We start from the raw sequence: 19,446 nt of genomic DNA on the forward strand, positions 1-19,446 counted from the left end.
ACAATGTGTGAGCTTTCTCGAGTATCCAATGTAATTCTAGATGTTTCAATGGGTAAGAAAAGGAAGTGACATGGTAAGTATGCAAATGGAATGAATCATGATCTTATGGCAATATTGATGAGTTAAATGATGTGTTTATATACAGAAATTTTCTTATCTTATGGTTGAACTCATTTGTATCATGAACAAGTGTACTAACTTCTGAAAATTGATGATGTTGTATAGGCTTAAGCTAAGCTTATGGTATTGGTAATGATTTATGGCTAATCTATGAATTCTATAAATGAAATGGTAAGTTAGGTTTAAGTTTATTCGAGCTTACTAAGCACTCGTTGCTTATGTATTTACTTTCCTTCTTTTTATAGATTATCGGAAGCTCGTTGGAGACCTATACACTATCCAACAGTCAATTCGGTAGTTTTGAGTAATTTTGGCGAAGGTTAATAATGGCATGTATAGGTTGTTTTCTAATGGTATTTTGTGAATGTAAGTTTTGGTATGTTTGTGCTATTGAAGTTTATGTTTTGTGATGGACTGAAAATGGTCATTATGATGTGTTTTGGTAGGTGTTTGAATTAGGTTAGATGCTTATGATATGGTAAATTTCGCTTTGGTCTAATCCATAATGTTTTGATACAATTGAGGTACCTTTGAATGGCATATTAGTTAGATGAATTAGGATGTTTGAAATGGCATGTTTATATATGTTTGAATGATGTTTAAATCCCTTAATTGTGTACCCAAATGGAATGGTTATTTATGCATGAAATAGACTTGAAATGGCTTGATTTTAGGTAAATTTTTTGGTTCACACGACTTCGGACAGCCTCCATGGGGTCACTTTGTTGAATAGGTAAGGTCGAAGAAGTAGGAATCCAGGAGCATATTATGGGGTGGCTGTCAAATTTATTTAATAGTATTATTAATATAAAGAAGTAGACAGCCTCCATGGGTTACACAGCATAAATTGATAGAGATAGGCAAGCAGCAATATATGATGCAAAAAAAAGTAGGTTAAATGCAATAGTTCCACATGATTTGCGCTTTCAGGCTTAGAGATCCATCTTCATTTGCATGGATATGAGCTTCTGCGGAAAATACACTCCCAGGTGATAAGGGCAAGTAGTCAGTGCTATCGTAGGGCTGAAGGATGCCCACTATATCCTCCCAAATAATAGGGTCTTCGGGTTTAAGGATCTTAGTAGCCACCTGATATATAGTTTAATTAATTAATTTCTTATGCTACAAAATCTAAATAAATGAAAAAGAAAAAAGAACATATTAATTAATTAATACCTTACAATCAATGGTCCAAAGAATAATCCACTTAACCCTACCAACATCATACACCAGGCCTCCGTACAAACCGTCGACTAACATATTCTGCGCAAATGGAGTTGGTAATGAATCTTTTTTAATCGTTACCGGAGCACCTTGGTAACTCGAATAATTCAAGCTCGCTTGGCAGTCATCAGAAACATTCTTAAGCTCACCTTTTACCACTTTATAAGTCGGAGGACAAGCCATTTTTAACTCCTTTTTTACTTCCCTCTCCTTCTATATATTCTGCTTCATATCTACCTCCATACACATATTTATAAGCAGCCTTCTAGCATTACAAGTAAGACTTTTAAATTTAAATATGATAACAAAGTCATTTTATTTTATATGTGTAAATATCAAATATGGCCCAGACTTAGTTTTACCATTTTTTAATATACTTCAAAGTCAAAGTCATATTATTTAGTTTTGATAAAATAAAACTCGAAAAGCCTCCTTGTTAAGAGGATATTAAATGATTAGGACAAAACCCTTATAGTTAACAGGGTATTAATGTCATCTATCGTTGTAAGTAGGCATGGACCTTGGCTAAACTGGACAAATTGCCTTTTAGGCCCTTACGCCAATAAGAATTTAATTAACATGCTTTTTAAAAAGAATCACTTCAACTTTTAGCTCTAGCAAATAAGAGTACTAAAATATTTCAAAGGAATAATAATATTTCTAGTCTTTATTACGAAAAGTTAAAATATAATGAGTAGGTATATCATTACATTGAAGACAAAAGCTCCATAGTTAGGGGGATATTATTGTCATCATGTATATTTGGCCAACAATTTTTTTTCAACTAGTCATCTTATTTAAAATTTAGACATGAATATCAACAAAAGCCTCGTAGTTAGGAGGATATTATTGTCATCTCACCTTCTTTGTTTAAACTAAATATTAGACTTGCGTGTTTTAATTGTGCAAGGATATGAATAGGTGATTCAAAATATACATAATTGTACTTTATTAAAATCCATTTTTTAAAAGCAACCAACAAGGATTAATTAAATATGTTTATATTTACCTCCTACTTCGGTTAACACATGGGTTGACATGTCTCATTTACTTCTTTGACAAGTTTATCCGGCATCTCGAGCAACTATGTTGAGAAGGGAGATCTACTGAGTTGACCAAAAAGCTCATTGTTAAAAGGATATTAAATGAATAGCTAAGTTACCTATTGCTCTTTTACAGTCTTATATATTTTGATCGTTGACCATCTTTTTTCTTTTTTTTGTCCAGTCAATTGATTGCAGGAAAAGGCGTAGGATCACCCAACCCACACCAGTTCGAACAAGGAATCAGAAGCTGCAAAACTATGCCAAAATAGAGCACAAACAACCATAAAAACAACAAACATCAAAACATGTTAGGATTTCGACCCGATTAAGCAACGAACAAGAAAATAGCGGAATAAATTAAGAAATTGGACACACAAATTTAACGTGGAAAAACCCCTCCAAAGAGGATAAAAAAATCACGGACAAAGATAATTTTACTATAATGGCAAAAGAACGAAGAGTACAAAAGATGGAGATAAAAACTAAACCCCAAAAATTCTCTAAATGTGTTATGAGTTCTAATCTCTAATGGGTATATTTTCTAAGGTTGTAAAAGAGCTTATTTATAGGCTAAATTCATAGATCAAATAATAATAAAATAATTTAAACTAATCAGTGTTTGATTGAAACAAGTAAACAGAGTTTAACTGAAAGACTATTTTTCAAATTTGACTGAAAATAGGAGTCATATTTAACAAATCTCCACCTTGACTCATATTTCCACAACGCCATCTTTGCCAAAGCCCGCCACGAGCCTATCTTGAACTATGCAGGGAATTAACTAAGTCAAATTTGCGCTTAGAAACTGGAAGACTTCTAGCCTTCGACTTGTACACTGCCAAATCAAAACTAACCCGGGTTTGATTTTCACGAACACAGTGCCCTAACTTTTCAAAACCTGCATCCAAAAGAGAACCTCTCTTCAATTAAACAGTCATACCTTTTTCCCTCCTATGACCAAGTTCCCTCCGCTCCAAACAAGTTGACTTCAACTCCGTAACAGACGAGGGACGTCCGATTTCACCGGTCACTGTATAACCTTCCAGAATATAAAGACTGTCGGTTCTTTTACCTTTTAACAAAATGAGAGCTCCACGAGATACTTCAATACCGCTCGACTCGATGTTGATTTTGCATCCTTTCAAGTCTAAAATACTTAAGGAGATGAGATTCTTTCGTAAATCAGGTACATACCTGACATCTGAGAGTGTCCTAATCGTCCCATCGTGCATCTTAATTTTAACAGTACCAATACCAATTACCTTACTAGATGAATCGTTTCCCATGCGCACAACTCCACCTTCAATCGAACTGTATGTGGAGAACCATTCTCTATTGGGACACATGTGGAAAGAACATCCTGAATCTAGGATCCACTCGGACGTTAGCTTGGTGTTATCACTTGTTGACACTAACAAGAAATCATCCCCATTTTCATCGGCCAAATTAGCACCAGCTACATCTTCCTCGTTACTCTCGTGACTTTTTTATTTCGCAGTTTATAACAATCTGCTTTGACGTGACCTAACTTTTTACAATAGCGACACCTTTTATCTCGTCTCTTTGATGTTGCCAAAACGGAAGCTTGCCTATCTGTCTTGCTATCCAAATGAAGCTCATTGTCGAGTTTGTCTCTACTCAACAAATGACCCTTCACATCTTCGAACGATAGTTTGTCTCTGCCATAAATCAGGGTCTCTCTGAAAGACTTGTATGAAGGGGGTAAAGAGCACAATAATAGCATAGCCTGACCTTCATCGTCAATATGAACCTCAACATTCTTTAAATCATTTAAAAGAGTAATGAACTGACTGATGTGATCTCTAAGAAGCTCACATTCTTTCATGCGAAATGTAAATAGACGTTGTTTCAACACTAAACGGTTAGCCAGAGACTTATCGCATAAAGAGTTTCTAACCTTTTCCACAAGGCAGATGAGGTCTTCTCCATCAATACCTCCTGCAATACCGTATTCGTGAGGCACAACTAGATTGCAGATAAACCCTTTTCATCAAGCTCTTCCCATTTTGTTTTATTTAGATTCTCAGGCTTTTTCCCGATAACAACCTTTTTCAAGCCTGATTGAACTAGAATTGCCATCATCCGAACTTGCCACAGATTGAAATTTGTCTCACCATCGAACTTCTCAATTTCAAATCTTGTTGCTGCCATCTCTAAACGGGCTGATATATGAAAATTGAACTAGCTCTGATACCACTAGTTAAGATTTCAACCCGATTAATCAACGAACAAGAAAATAGCGGAATAAATTGAGAAATTGAACACACAAATTTAACGTGGAAAAACCCCTCCAAAGAGGATAAAAAAACCACGGGCAAAGAACGAAGAGTATAAAAGATGGAGATAAAAACTAAATCCCGAAAACCAGAAAATAAAGAACCCACAAAACGTAAACACAAAATTCTCTAAATATGTTATGAGTTCTAATCTCTAATGGGTATATTTTCTAAGGTTGTAAATGAGCCTATTTATAGGCTAAATTCATAGATCAAATAGTAATAAAATAATCTAAACTAATCAGTGTTTGATTGAAACAAGTAAACAGAGTTTAACTAAAAGACTATTTTTCAAATTTGACTGAAAATAGGAGTCATATTTAACAAAACAGATTACCAATATGCTCTAAACAAGGTATTCCTTGATAAACCTGCTTTAGCCAAGGCTTTTGCCATACCATTCTTACCTCGATTTTTGACTTCAATCTGCACCTCAACCATTCGCCTTAAACTTCCTTCAATATTCATGAACAAATTCCTAAATGACCACGGCTGAAGATGACTATATTTCAACCAATCCGAACTAGTAATTGAATCATATTCTATGACTATATTTCAACCAATCTGACCTAAGGCCTAGCACCGATTCGAATTCTGACACGACGGACTCAGCCCTACCCTGCTCAGTATTCTTCCCATCGCCGCCATTGTTACCCATCAAGGACTGGCTTGCATATTCAACTTCAGACAACCCCTGTTCTACCACTCTAATGGGAAACCTAGAACTCCCCACCTCTAGAAAAATCAAATCGTCAACCTTTTCTGGTTTCATGATGCTGACCAGCTTTGGCATACTAGCAAAACAACTCCCCTTGTTGGGGTTCTTGCCCAGTGAGATTAAATCACCCCATACCGCTGCAATTCTTTTAAAAGACTTGTTACCCACTAAGTTGAGACATGCAAGGGAATGATCCTTAGTTAGATTTCCAAATGAAATAGTTTAAATTGTTAAGATATTATTACTAGTCTTTGTCTTATTATTAAAAGTCATCTTATTATTGTTAAGAGGATATTAATAACATCTTATGTTGTTTTATATTTGTAAGTTTCAACTTGATAATATCTAGCTCGTAGATCAATCTTTGAGAAAACTCTAGCTCCAATTAGCTTATCAAAAAAGTTCTCAATCCTGGGCAACTTAATATGGTCACTTTTTTCAGGTGCCTATAATTAATACATAATCGGAGGGTCTAATCCTTCTTCTTAACAAACAATATTGGTATAGCCCAAGGTAAAACACTTGATTTGATGAACCCGTTATCTAACAGTTCTTGCAACTGAACTTTCAACTCCTTCACGTCTACTGGAGTTGTAACACCCTTCGCCCGTATCCCTCGTCGAAACAGGGTTCGAGGTGCTACCAGATTTAAACTCATCCATTTATATAAAACCAGACCGTAAAAATTTTTGATCAATTTTAAACTTTTCATACACACGTATATTATCCTTTAATCGGGCTTACAAGGCCCAAAATATTCATGAGGCATTATTAAGTATTTACCAATATCTTAGTCTTGTATCATTTACTTACTCAACTTTACAACCCTATACATGCCATAGACTCGAAACACTAAGATTTATTTACGCCAATAGCGTAGACTTGACAATGTGATAATATCTCTGACGGCCTCCAACCCGAGCTAACCTGGCAACCCTAGAGAATATGGGAAAGAAAAGGGGAGTAAGCTTTACGCTTAGTAAGTTCATAAGAAAACAATAAGCAACTCATTAACAAGTTTTATCAATGTTTACAACATAATCACAAATTCACTACAAGTTGTCTTCCTGAGCAATAGTCACTAAATTATTTTGTAACTGGAGCTACAAAACTCCAAATCAATTGCCGTTAATTTTCCCTGAAAATATACTCATATATCTTGCATCCATAAAATTTTCAGAATTTTAGGTTTGGTCAATCAATACCAGATTTTTCTTAAAGTTTCCCCTATTTCACTGTTTGACTAATCTGACCACTCTTCACTACAAATCAAATTTCTCATTGTACAGAATTCAAAATATGTTCTATTTGATTTCATTTGAAACTAGACTCATTAAGGAGTCTAAGCATATAAATTTTATCTTATAACCATTTTTGTACAAATTATAATGATTTTCTAAAAACAGAACAGGGGACCCCGAAGTCATTTGACTCTATCCCACGCCACTTCAAATATCTCATTATCAGAAATTCTTTTGCTTACACGGTTTCTTTTATAAGAAACTAGACTCATTAAGCTTTAATTACATAATTTATTCAGCTTCTAACTCTACTCCAAAAATTTATGGTGATTTTCCAAAATCACATTACTGCTGTTGTCTCAAGCAGATTTATTACAAATTTACTCTTTCACACATTCTTTGCATTCACATTATTTAAACATGTATATCACCAATCAATTTCATCACATATCTATAATTTCACTCAAGCATAATCTCAATACAACACATCATGCTCAATGATTCGCACACAACCGTTCAAATTAGCAATTATAAGATGATTCCGCACATAGTCCACCCTTATCGATAATTTACGATGGTTTTGCCCTTACTCACATATATGACATAGGCATTTTCACCTATGCTTCTCATTTCACACTCATGATTAAATTCCAATCGATCTAACATGCATAAGAATATATCACATACCTGGCCAACTTAATGCATTGAACAAATTCAATTGCCGATTTAACACAAGGTCTCATAGTCTTTGACTTTTATCAAATCACCGGCATTTAGCCTGCTAGGTTTTAAACCCGATAATATTATTCACCAGCTTAAAGCTTGCTAGGCTCAAAGCCCAAATATCACCATTATAAAGTCGTCTCATAAACAATTCATATAATATAGCATGTATACCTGTTGACTTTGCTCTATTTAATCATTCAATCACAATTTATAATTTCCATTTGAATCATTCGATATTTTGCACACTAAGTGTCATTCTCAATATCTCGCACACTAAGTGCCATTCTCAATATTTCATACACTAAGTGTCATTCTCAATATTTCGTACACTAAGGCTCCGTTTGGCAACCAGGAAAACATTTTCCGAAAAATGTTTTCCTGGTTTTACGTTGTTTGGTAACCTGAAAACATTTTACCTATGGAAAACATTTTCAGGAACACGGGTAAAATTGCTTGCTTTTTATGTAAAATGTCTTACAGATTTTTTTCCTGTAAGACATTTTCCAAACTCAGTGCACCGTTCATCTTCCTTCTTCTTCTCATCCAGGTAACTTTTCTCCTTCTTCTTCTTCTATTCTCCCTAAGCTCTCACTCTCTCGAACATTTCAATACAAAGAATCGAATTTATTATTTCTTTTCACTTTTACCCACTTACCCCATCTCTGCGATTTGCGTTTTTTTTCTAAGGATAGCTGGGAATTTGTTTAAAGATTAGTTGACCACATGTTGATTTTGACAAGCAAAAAGCTTGATTTATGTATTGGCAATATGCCATTGTTTATGTTAATGAAAATTATCAGATTTCATTCAATCTTATGCTCCATTCTTCCTTTGCCTTCCATTCTGTTCTCCATTCTTGACAAGAGCTAAAAGCTTGAACTTCAAGCATTTTTCCTTCATATTTTACCCGGTATAATACGTTGTCTTTGGTGCTCTGTTTGAAATTCTTACTTTACCCGGTTAAAGTGTGTTGAAACTCCAATAACTGCTTTTATAATAATTGAGTATTATTATATATTTAAAATGATTTATAAATAAATCATTGCAATACATGTAAAAACAATTTAAAATATAAATTTATTAATATATATATATATATATAAAGTAAACTCAATCAAACAAAGAAAAGATAATAAATTCTCAAATATATAAATTTTTATTAAAACGACTTTTCAGAAAATATTTTGAAATCGCCAAACAATGAAAATATTTTACATGATTCATCTAAACACCGTAAAAGTAAATCATTTTTCGAAATCATTTCCAAGAAATTATTTTCCAGAAATCATTTTCCGGAAAACATTTTACCTGCAAACTAACGGAGCCTAAGTACCATATTTGATTGCCCCGCACACTAAGTGCCACATTTTGTCGATATGTCATCAGACGTTAAAATATTCACGTATATACAATTTATACGATATTAAAGCATGAGAAACATAAATTTAACAATGCTTATTGCATACGAACTTACCTCATTCACGGTAACGATAAATTAGATCGACGAATCTGATACTTCGTTTTTCCCTCGATATAGACTCGTACGAGGCTTAACTTGATCTAATCAATCAAATTCAACTATTACAATTCATATTCTATTCATTTTAACTCAATTTCATATTTTGGTAAAATTACTATTTTACCCTAAAGTTTTACTTTTATTCAATTTAGTCTTGAGCTCAAAAAATGCAAATTAACTATTTTTAACCATAATTAAGCTTAATCGAATATTCATGGTATTAAAACAGCCCATAAATTACTATGGAAAAATTATATTTTTACCCCTAATATTTCAACTTCTTTACAATTTAGTCCCTAAGCTCAAAAAATTAAATTCATTCAATTTTTGGCCAAACCCATGCCTAGACAAATTTACTACTACTTCATAACAGCCCATATTTTCATTTATTCACACTTTCAACCACATAATTTCAATAATTCACAATTTAATCCAAAATTGACATTTTTACCAAAATTCACTTTACAAACATGTATATCCAACAACAATAATTTATTTTCCATCATCAACTATCAAAACACTCATGCACTCAACGATGGCAACATTCAAATACTTTAACAGTTTTGAAATCAGAGATACGGGCTAGCTAGAATACGAAGCAACGATCTCAAAAATATAAAAATTATCAAAAACTGAACACAAAACATACCTAAATCACTTCATGCAAATGCCGAAACTAAGGAAGCTTCAATGGCTTTCTTTTCTCCTCCATATTCGGCCAAGAGATAAAATTTGCATGGCCATTTTATGTTTTATTTTTATTTAATACATTTTAATATTCCATTTACCTTTTTGTCCTTTATAATAATACATAATTTCATATATGCCAAACCACCAATCTCCACTATCATAAAGTAATGGTTTAATTGATAAATAGGGACTTATACTTTAGTAAATCATGGAAAATAAACACTTAAACAATTAGAATGTAACTTTTTCATTTTACGCGATTTAGTTCTTTTTGCTTAATTAACTATCGAAACGATAAAATTGTTCAACGAAACTTTAATACCATCTTTTTGCCACTCCGTAAATATTTATAAAAATATTTACGACTCGGTTTATATAAATGAGGTCCCGATACCTCATTGCCTAAACCCACTTGACCTTAGGGTCATACCACTTGAACTTAATAAATCACTTATAAAACAAATATCACAATATCAAAAACATTTTTAAAATCACAATTAACTCGTAAATATTAAATATAATATTTACAAACCTACTGTCGGATTTGGTGGCCCCGAAACCACTGTTCCTATTAACCCTAAAAATGGGCTGTTATAGGAGTGATTCTATACAGCACACCTGATATAGGAGCAATCCGCGAAGTCACATCAATGGAGAACTCCGCATCTCGAATTTAGGACCATTTGTTAGCGTTGTTATAATTCTTTTGTTAAATTTGTTGACATGCCATTTTGAAATTAAAAAATATACTTACTTGGTATCCAAGGAGCAAAAAAAATTACATTGAAATTGACTAGAATTAATTTAATAGAGAATTTTGATGGTGTTAATAATCCTTTTAAATTCGCATGAGCGTTTTAATTAGAATAACATATTTAGATTAACGAAAGACATTATAAGAATTCAGGTGCCAACTTATGTTAGAATTAAAGTATAGAGATTTAATTTCAAATTTGAGTGAAATATAGAGATAAACTTGAAATTTAACCAATTTTATATAATCTACAAAAAATGCAATATGCCTTACTATTGCACCCAACACTTTTTTATGTAGTTGAGACTTTTATAAACATATAGATATAGACACAGACGTAGACATTTTTTTTTATTAATTCACACAATCGTGTGCGTAAATATTATGACAGAAAAGAAAAGAAAAAGGAGAAACAAGGCACACAATGTTGAATAGGTAAGGTAGAAGAAGTAGGAATCCAGTAGTATATTATGGGTGGCTGTCAAATTTATTTAATAGTATTACTAATATAAAGAAGTAGACAGCCTCCATGGGTCACACAGTACACACTGATAGAGATAAGCATGGAGCAATATATGATGCAAAGAGACGCAGGTTACTTGCAACCGCTCCACATGATTTGTGCTGTCAGGTTTAGAGATCCATCTCCATTTGCATGGATATGAGCTTCGGCGGAAAATGCACCCCCACATGATAAGGACAAGTTGTCAGAGCTATCGTAGGGCTGAAGGATGCTCAATATATCCTCCCAAACAATATGGTTTTCGGTCGGAATGATCTTAGTAGCCACCTGATATATAGTCCAAAATAAATTAATTTCTTCTGCTACAAAATCAAAATAAATGAAAAATATATTGATTAATTAATACCTTACAATCAGTGGTCCAAAGAATAATCCACTTAACCCTAACAACATCATACACCAGGCCTCCGTACAGACCGTCGACTACCATATTCTGCGCAAATGGAGTGGGTAATGAATCTTTTTTAATCGTTACCGGAGCACCTTGGTAATTCGAATACATCAAGCTCGCAAGGCAGTCATCAGAACCATTCTTAAGCTCACCTTTTACCACTTTATGAGTTGGAGGACAAGCCATTTTTAACTCCTTTTTTAGTTCACTCTCCTTCTATTCTGCTTCATATCTACCTCCATACACATATTTATACACAACCTTCTAGCATTACAAGTAAGACTTTTAAATTTAAATATGATAACAAAGTCATTTTATTCAAATATTTAATAACATAACTTCAAATTCAAAGTCATATTATTTAGTTTTAATAAAATAAAACTCGAAAAGCCTCCCTGTTAAGACGACAAAACCCTTATAGTTAAAAGGATATAAATGTCATCTATCTTGGCATGGACCTTGGCTAAACTGGACAAATTGCCTTTTAGGCCCTCACGTATGCCAACAAGAATTTAATTAGCAGTGTCCAACGGTACTTTGAAAATATATTGGGAGATAATTTAATTAAATTGAAGACAAAAGCTCCATAGTTAGAGGGGTATTATAGTCATTCTGTATATTTGGCCAACAATTTTTATTTGAGTATGTATATCAAGTAGTCATTTTATTTAAAATTTAGACCTGAATATGAACAAAAACCTTATTGTCATCTTACCCTTTTTTTTTATAAAATAAATATTAGACTTGTAGTTAGGAGGATATTATTGTCATTTCACCTTTTTATAAATAAATATTAGGCTTGTGAGTTTTAATTGTGCAAGGATATGAATAGGTGATTGAAAATATACATAATTGTACTTTATTAAAATCCATTTTTTAAAATTACCAGCAAGGATTAATCAAATAAGTTTATATTTAATTAACATGTTTCTAAAAACTACCGATAAGTGTTGGGTGCAATGGTAAGAAAGGAACATTTCATTCCCGAGAGAACATCTAGGTTCAAATCTTGAAGGTGAAATTGTTAGGACCCCAACATGAACCGTAAAATAGACATCTCAATTACCAAAAAATCATATTTCTTTTAAAAAAGTTTAGTTGTCAGAATACATCAGGTTCCACTTGTTCCAAATAATTGTTCTAGTTCTTGTTTGTATATTTGACTTGCAATTTTTATATGAGTAGGTGTATCAAGTATTCAATTTATTTAGAGCAAATATTTTTTAGTTTTAATTAATAAAAATGAAAATGACAAGAACCTTATTGTTAAGAGGATATTAATGACATCTTTCGTTTAAGTTTTAACTTTGCGATATTTCAAACACTAGATTTTACTGACACACTTAACATGATGTTTGTATACGAGTATATGTTGTCTGATTATGTAAATTAATGTATCTATGAATATGTTATATGACCATGCATGTGACTTTATGGGGAAACCTGTTTGTTTTTGTTGAGATTGTGACACATCTGCTCTACAAAGCGTGGAATTCCATGACTTCTGATTTTTGTTATTGTACAACTGCATGTCTTACATGCTTTTTATTCAGATTCTATATTTGCATTTCATGTCACATTTCATAGGGTTGGGATAATATGGTAAGGAGAAATATCTGTTAGTTTAATGATTTGCACTATCTGGTGGGTTAATCACATTTCTGTTCTGGCAGCTTGACAGCAATTATATTGGTTTGACCATATATTTCTAACATGATAGTTTGACTGCAATTCTAGTGACATTGTTCACAATTATCTATTGGTGCGTAAAATCTGAAACCTGACCTAGACGTTATGGCCAGATCTGGAGGAGTGACTGTTAGAATTAAGTGACCCGAATTCTTATTTAAATAAAATATGATGGAAAATAAAATAAAAGTAAAATCCATATAGAACTAGACTTCTTTTATTTTATTTTAGAATAAGGTTTTTTAAACCTTATTAAACTCCATCTATTTTATATTGATTAGGATAAGGTTTTTCAATCCTACTAGAATATGGCTTTACAAGCCTATAAATAGACATAGTCTATTCCTCTTGTATTGATTCAAATTTTTGACATAGTGAATTTTCTTCTCCTCTGCCCATGGTTTTTTTCCCGAAAGGGTTTCCACGTAAAATTTGTGTTTTTTATTTTATTTTTTTTATTTTTTTATTTTTTTATTTTTTCTCAAATTGGTATCAGAGCTTCCGGGTTGTTCATCTCAATCACAGTAATGGCGTCTTTGAAGTATGAAATTTCGCTGTTGGATCGCAACACTAGATTTGCATTGTGGCAGATTAAGATACAGGCAGTTCTTGCACAGATGGATCTGGAGGATGCCCTGCTAGGGATAGATAAGATGCCTTCGACATTAACAAATGAAGAGAAGAAGCGTAAGGATCGAAAGGCGTTAACACAATTACATCTGCATTTGTCCAACAAAATTTTGCAAGATGTGATGAAAGAGAAGACTGCCGCTGCATTATGGAAGAGGCTAGAACAAATATGTATGTCGAAAACTCTAACAAGCAAGTTGCATATGAAGCAGCGTCTTTATGCTCATCGTTTGGAGGAAGATGCGTATGTACACGAACAATAGTGTTTAAAGAAATTCTCTCAAACTTGGAGGCCATGGAGGTTCAGTATGATAAGGAAGATCTAGGGTTGATTCTACTTTGTTCGTTGCCCCCGTCTTATTCAAACTTTAGAGACACGATTTTATATAGCCGCGAGTCTCTCACAGTTGATGAGGTTTATGATTCTTTGACCTCGTATGATAAGATGAAGCATCTTGTGGTTAAACCCGATTCTCAGTGAGAGGGTCTCATTGTTCGTAGGAGACAAGATCGGAATGCTGATGATGATCGTGGAAGGACACAGGAACGGAATCCTCGCGGTAAATCTAAGGGTAGATCGAAGTCTTCAAACAAAGGTAAAACTTGTAACTTTTGCAAGAAGAAAGGGCACATTAAATCTGAGTGCTATAAGCTACAAAATAAGATTAAAAGGGAGGCTGCGAATCAAAAGGGAAAACAACCAGAAAATTCTAGTGAAGCTGATGTTGTAGAAGACTACAGTGATGGTGAACTTCTAGTCGCTTCCGTTAATGATTCTAAAGTAGGCGAGGAGTGGATACTTGATTCAGGCTACAACTTCCACATGAGTCCCAATCGGGATTGGTTTACAACTTACAAAACAGTGTCTGAAGGTGTTGTTTTGATGGGAAATAATGCTTCGTGTAAAATTGCAGGTGTTGGAACAATTAAAGTTAAGATGTTTGATAGAGTTGTCAGAACACTTAGTGACGTACAGCATGTTCTAGAATTGAAAAGAAATTTAATTTCGTTGAGTACTCTTGATTCAAAAGGGTATAGATACACAGCTGAAAGTGGGGTTTTAAAGATTTCCAAAGGGTCCCTTGTTGTGATGAAAGGGCAGAGAAAAATTGCCAAGTTATATGTTTTGTAGGGTTCTACTATTACTGGTGATGCAGCTGTCGCTTCCTCTTACTTGTCAGATAATGGTATTACTAAACTTTGGCATATACGTCTAGGGCATATGAGTGAGAATGGCATGGCAGAATTGAACAAAAAAGGACTTCTTGATGGACAAGGAATTTGCAAACTGAATTTCTGTGAGCACTGTGTTTTTGGGTATCAAAAGAGAGTTCGATTCACTAGATGAATCCATAACATGAAGGGAACGTTGGAGTATATTCATTGTGATCTGTGGGGGCCATCCAGAGTGCCTTCGAGAGGTGGAGCTAATTATATTCTAACCTTTATTGATGATTTTTCCAAAAAAGTTTGGGCGTTCTTCCTGAAGCAGAAAAGCGATGTGTTTTCCGCATTTAAGTCTTGGAAAATTATGATTGAAAAAAAACGAGAAAATAGATAAAATACCTCCGCACAGACAATGGCTTAGAGTTCTGTTCTGTTGAGTTTAATAGATTATGCAAGTCAGAAGGGATCATGAGACACTTGACAGTTTATCATACTCTTCAGCAAAACGACATTGCAGAACAAATGAACAGAATGATCATGGAAAAGGTTCGATGTATGTTGTCAAATGCCAACTTACTAAAGTCATTTTGGGTAGAAGCAGCCTCTACTGTATGTTTTTTGATCAACCGATCTCCATCCGTTACCATTGAGAAAAAAACTCCACAAGAGGTATGGTATGGTAATCTTGCTAATTATTCTGATTTAAATATCTTTGGGTGTCCTGCGTATGCTCATGTTGATAACGAAAAATTGGAATCGAGATCCATTAAATGTGTTTTTCTTGGTTATAAAGCTGGTGTAAAAGGGTATAAGTTATGGTGTCCTGAAAATAGAAAAGTTGTGATTAACAGAGATGTTGTTTTTGATGAAACTGCTATGCTACCTAACTTATCTCTTAAAGACTCTTCCAATAAAGAAAATCAAAAGCAAGTGAAGCATCATATTAATACAGAGTCAACTCCTCAAGCCAGTACAAAAATTGAGAATAGAGTTGCTTCTTCACCACAATACTCTATCACCAAAAATAGAACTAGAAGAGAAATTAAACCTCCAAAGAAGTATGCCGAAGCTGATTTAGTTGCTTAAGCTTTAAATGTGGCTGAAGATATAGATGTAAACCAAGAGCCATCTAATTATTCTGAGGTGGTTAGCTATGAAGACTCAGAAAAATGGATGTTTGCTATGCAAGAGGAGATGGAATCACTTCACAAAAACAAAACATGGGATCTTGTGAAACTTCCTAAAGGTAAGAAGACTGTTCGTTGTAAATGGGTGTTTAAAAAGAAAGAAGGGACTCTAGGAGTTAAAAAACCCAGATATAAAGCAAGGCTTGTTGCAAAGGGTTATAGTCAAATTCCAGGAGTAGACTTCACAGATGTGTTCTCCCCAGTTGTGAAGCATAGTTCGATTCGAGCTTTGCTTGGCATTGTGGCCATACATGATTTAGAGCTTGAGCAGTTAGATGTAAAAACTGCATTTTTGCATGGAGAACTTGAGGATATTTACATGCAACAACGGAGGGTTTTGATCTCGAAAAAGAGGACTATGTTTGCTTGCTGAAAAAGTCCCTTTACAGTTTGAAACAGTCACCAAGATAGTGGTACAAAAGGTTTGATTCATTTATGACTTATCATGATTTCAAAAGAAGTAGCTTTGACAGTTGTGTTTACTTTAAGAAAAATAATGATGGTTCTTTTATGTATCTACTCCTTTATGTTGATGACATGTTGATAGCAGCAAAAGATAAAGGAGAGATAAGAAAGGTCAAAGCCCAACTAAGTGAAGAATTTGAGATGAAATATTTGGGACCAGCAAAGAAAATACTTGGTATGGAAATTCTCAGAGATAGAAAAGCAAGTAAATTGTACCTAAGTCAGAAGGGGTACATTGAGAAAGTTCTCTGCAGGTTCAATATGAAAAGTGCTAAGCCTGTTAGTACTCCTTTAGCAGCTCATTTTAGACTTTCATCGGCTTTTTCTCCACAATCAGATGATGAGATTGAGTACATGTCACACGTTCCATACTCTAGTGCAGTGGGATCTCTCATGTATGCTATGGTTTGTTCACGTCCAGATCTATCATATGCAGTCAGTGTAGTTAGTAGATACATGGCGAATCTCGGTAAAGAACATTGAAAAGCAGTTCAGTGGACTTTAAGATACTTACGAGGTACTTCTGATGTTTGCTTACAGTTTGGAAGAACTAAAGATGGAGTCATAGGGTATGTTGATACTGATTTTGCTGGAGACCTTGATAGAAGAAGATCTCTCACAGGTTACGTCTTTACAATAGGAGGTTGCGCAATTAGTTGGAAAGCCACTTTGCAAACTACAGTCGCTTTGTCTACCACTGAAGCTGAGTACATGGCGATTATTGAGGCTTGTAAAGAAGCTATTTCGTTGAAAGGGACTATTTAGTGAACTCAATAAAAACCTTCAAATCAGTACATTATTTTGTGACAGTCAGAGTACCAAATTCTTTACAAAAGATCAAATGTTTCATGAGAGAACAAAACACATTGATGTTCGGTATCATTTTGTTCGTGATATTATTGCTCGTGGTGATATTGTTGTGAGCAAAATTAGTACTCATGAAAATCCTGCAGATATGATGACTAAGTCACTTCCTATAACCAAGTTTGAGCATTGCTTAGACTTGGTTAGTGTTCATTGTTGAAGTTAAACCCTTAAGGGGTTTTATGGAAGAGGTGGAGCACTTGTTCATTGAAAGTTCACGATGAAGAACTTGTTCATTGAAAAGTTGTGTCAAGGTGGAGATTGTTAGAATTAAGTGACCCGAATTCTTATTTAAATAAAATATGATGGAAAATAAAATAAAAGTAAAATCCATATAGAACTAGACTTCTTTTATTTTATTTTAGAATAAGGTTTTTTAAACCTTATTAAACTCAATCTATTTTATATTGATTAGGATAAGGTGTTTCAATCCTACTAGAATATGGCTTTACAAGCCTATAAATAGACTTAGTCTATTCCTCTTGTATTGATTCAAATTTTCGACATAGTGAATTTTCTTCTCCTCTGCCCGTGGTTTTTTTCCCGAAAGGGTTTCCACGTAAGATTTGTGTTCTTTATTTTATTTTATTTTTTTTCTCAGTGACTACGACTCATTTGAAAATCCAATAATCGTTGAACAGTTATAAACATGACGCTAGCTTTCGCTAAGTAAAAATCTAGTTATTTAAAGAACTCATCTTAACCAATTTGATGAAACCTTTGATTATTTATACTTTTAAAACATTTAAGTTTGCAATATAATTTTAATCTAGTTTGATTTTGTAAAATGCGATTTGTTATTGGAAACCTTGGTTTGTGATATACAATGAATATCATAAGAAATACACCAAAATAATTAAAAACGGGAAATAAAACAAGTTAAAATTCAAGGTTTAAAAAGAATAGTCCCAAAATTATCGAAACAAAATGAACTAGATTTTTAATTAATACTAAATAAAAACATTTATTCGAGCTCCTGCCACATCGACCCGTCCTAAATTTGAAGGTTACCTAAAAGTAAACAGACGTAGGTGAGCTTTCGAGCTCAGTGTGTAACTCATAATAACAGAATCACAAATTTAATTCAAAACATGTTTTCAGAAATCATTCAAACATATTTTTCATAATAGAGCAGAAACTGAACATATCAAATATCGAAACACAATCCTCCCTGCATCCGCTACACACCATCTCCGACTATCCTTACACACCATATAGGGTATATGTACCTATCCAACCCAACACACCACTTAGAGACTGTATGCCACTTTTTCAGAACATTTGCAGTTTAGCTGCCAGATCAGAAGGTATTAATTCCCTGGTAACAAAAATATATGTGTGGCTGAGCCACCAAATACAACACATAGATTAAACTTCCTACACTTCCTCTGCAAACATATATCCCACACAACGCTCATGTAGAAATATAGATATAAAAAATGTATATGACATATATGTTTATCGTGACAGATACAGATTTTGTCGCTCGTTTTCTCAGATTTTTGTTACGTACATGGATGTTTTCTGACATGGGTTACAAAAACAAGTATACCAACACCTAAAAACATCATACACTTAACGAATTAGCCAACAATAACCAATCCATTTAAGAGGATATGCTCCTCAATTTTCCTAAAAATACCAATCCTATCCCCACCAATTACTCCAAACAGCCCCAATAGTTCCAAATTTGCAAAAATCCCTTACCTTCTAATAATCAACACCTCCAAAATCTTGAGTCGCTGAAGGATTATTCATTTCTTGAGTTTCCCCTAAATCTTAAGTTTCCCCTAAACCCAGCCAACAATTAAAAACGATAAGACACACCAACAAGGCTATAACCAACGAAATAAGATTTTCATAACGAAGAAGAGAAAAACGATAATTACACATGAATTAATTTACAATCTATTCAATCAACACTTATTACTGAACTTGATTGAAAGAAAAAAAAATTGGGGACAACAAAGATCAAGAAAAGAAAGCAACAACTTGAGATCTTACCAAAAGAAAGACTACCAAAAATAATCCTACTTACTCATATAGGATGGGATTTGAACTCAAAACCAAGAGGTAAGCAAAAGTCTTACCACTAAACCAACAGGCTTATTCTATTATAAATTTAGTGAAAATAGTATTTAATTCATTAGGACCAAGATAGGAATAGGGACAAAAATAACAAAATTTTCCAAGAG

At 33.6% G+C, this 19,446-nt stretch overlaps 2 protein-coding genes and 1 long non-coding RNA gene across 3 annotated transcripts; all 3 read right to left on the bottom strand.

The window, feature by feature from the left end:
- Positions 1-886: 886 nt before the first annotated feature.
- Positions 887-1,575, bottom strand: LOC108451104 (uncharacterized). The gene is made up of 2 exons (XM_017748838.2): positions 1,297-1,575; positions 887-1,209 (listed from the first exon to the last, which is right to left on the bottom strand). The coding sequence occupies exons 1-2, from the start codon at positions 1,525-1,527 to the stop codon at positions 1,015-1,017; spliced, it is 426 nt and encodes a 141-aa protein (XP_017604327.1). The 5' UTR covers positions 1,528-1,575; the 3' UTR covers positions 887-1,014.
- Positions 1,576-6,091: 4,516 nt separating this feature from the next.
- Positions 6,092-9,634, bottom strand: LOC128292854 (uncharacterized). Its single transcript, XR_008282809.1, has 2 exons — positions 9,541-9,634; positions 6,092-6,341 (listed from the first exon to the last, which is right to left on the bottom strand). It is a non-coding gene; the product is annotated as an uncharacterized LOC128292854 (long non-coding RNA).
- Positions 9,635-10,661: 1,027 nt separating this feature from the next.
- Positions 10,662-11,501, bottom strand: LOC108452593 (uncharacterized). The gene is made up of 2 exons (XM_017750393.2): positions 11,205-11,501; positions 10,662-11,125 (listed from the first exon to the last, which is right to left on the bottom strand). The coding sequence occupies exons 1-2, from the start codon at positions 11,433-11,435 to the stop codon at positions 10,931-10,933; spliced, it is 426 nt and encodes a 141-aa protein (XP_017605882.1). The 5' UTR covers positions 11,436-11,501; the 3' UTR covers positions 10,662-10,930.
- Between the last annotated feature and the right edge of the window lie 7,945 nt (positions 11,502-19,446).

The sequence above is a fragment of the Gossypium arboreum genome, chromosome 5 (assembly GCF_025698485.1).
Source record: "Gossypium arboreum isolate Shixiya-1 chromosome 5, ASM2569848v2, whole genome shotgun sequence".
Lineage (NCBI taxonomy): Eukaryota > Viridiplantae > Streptophyta > Magnoliopsida > Malvales > Malvaceae > Gossypium > Gossypium arboreum.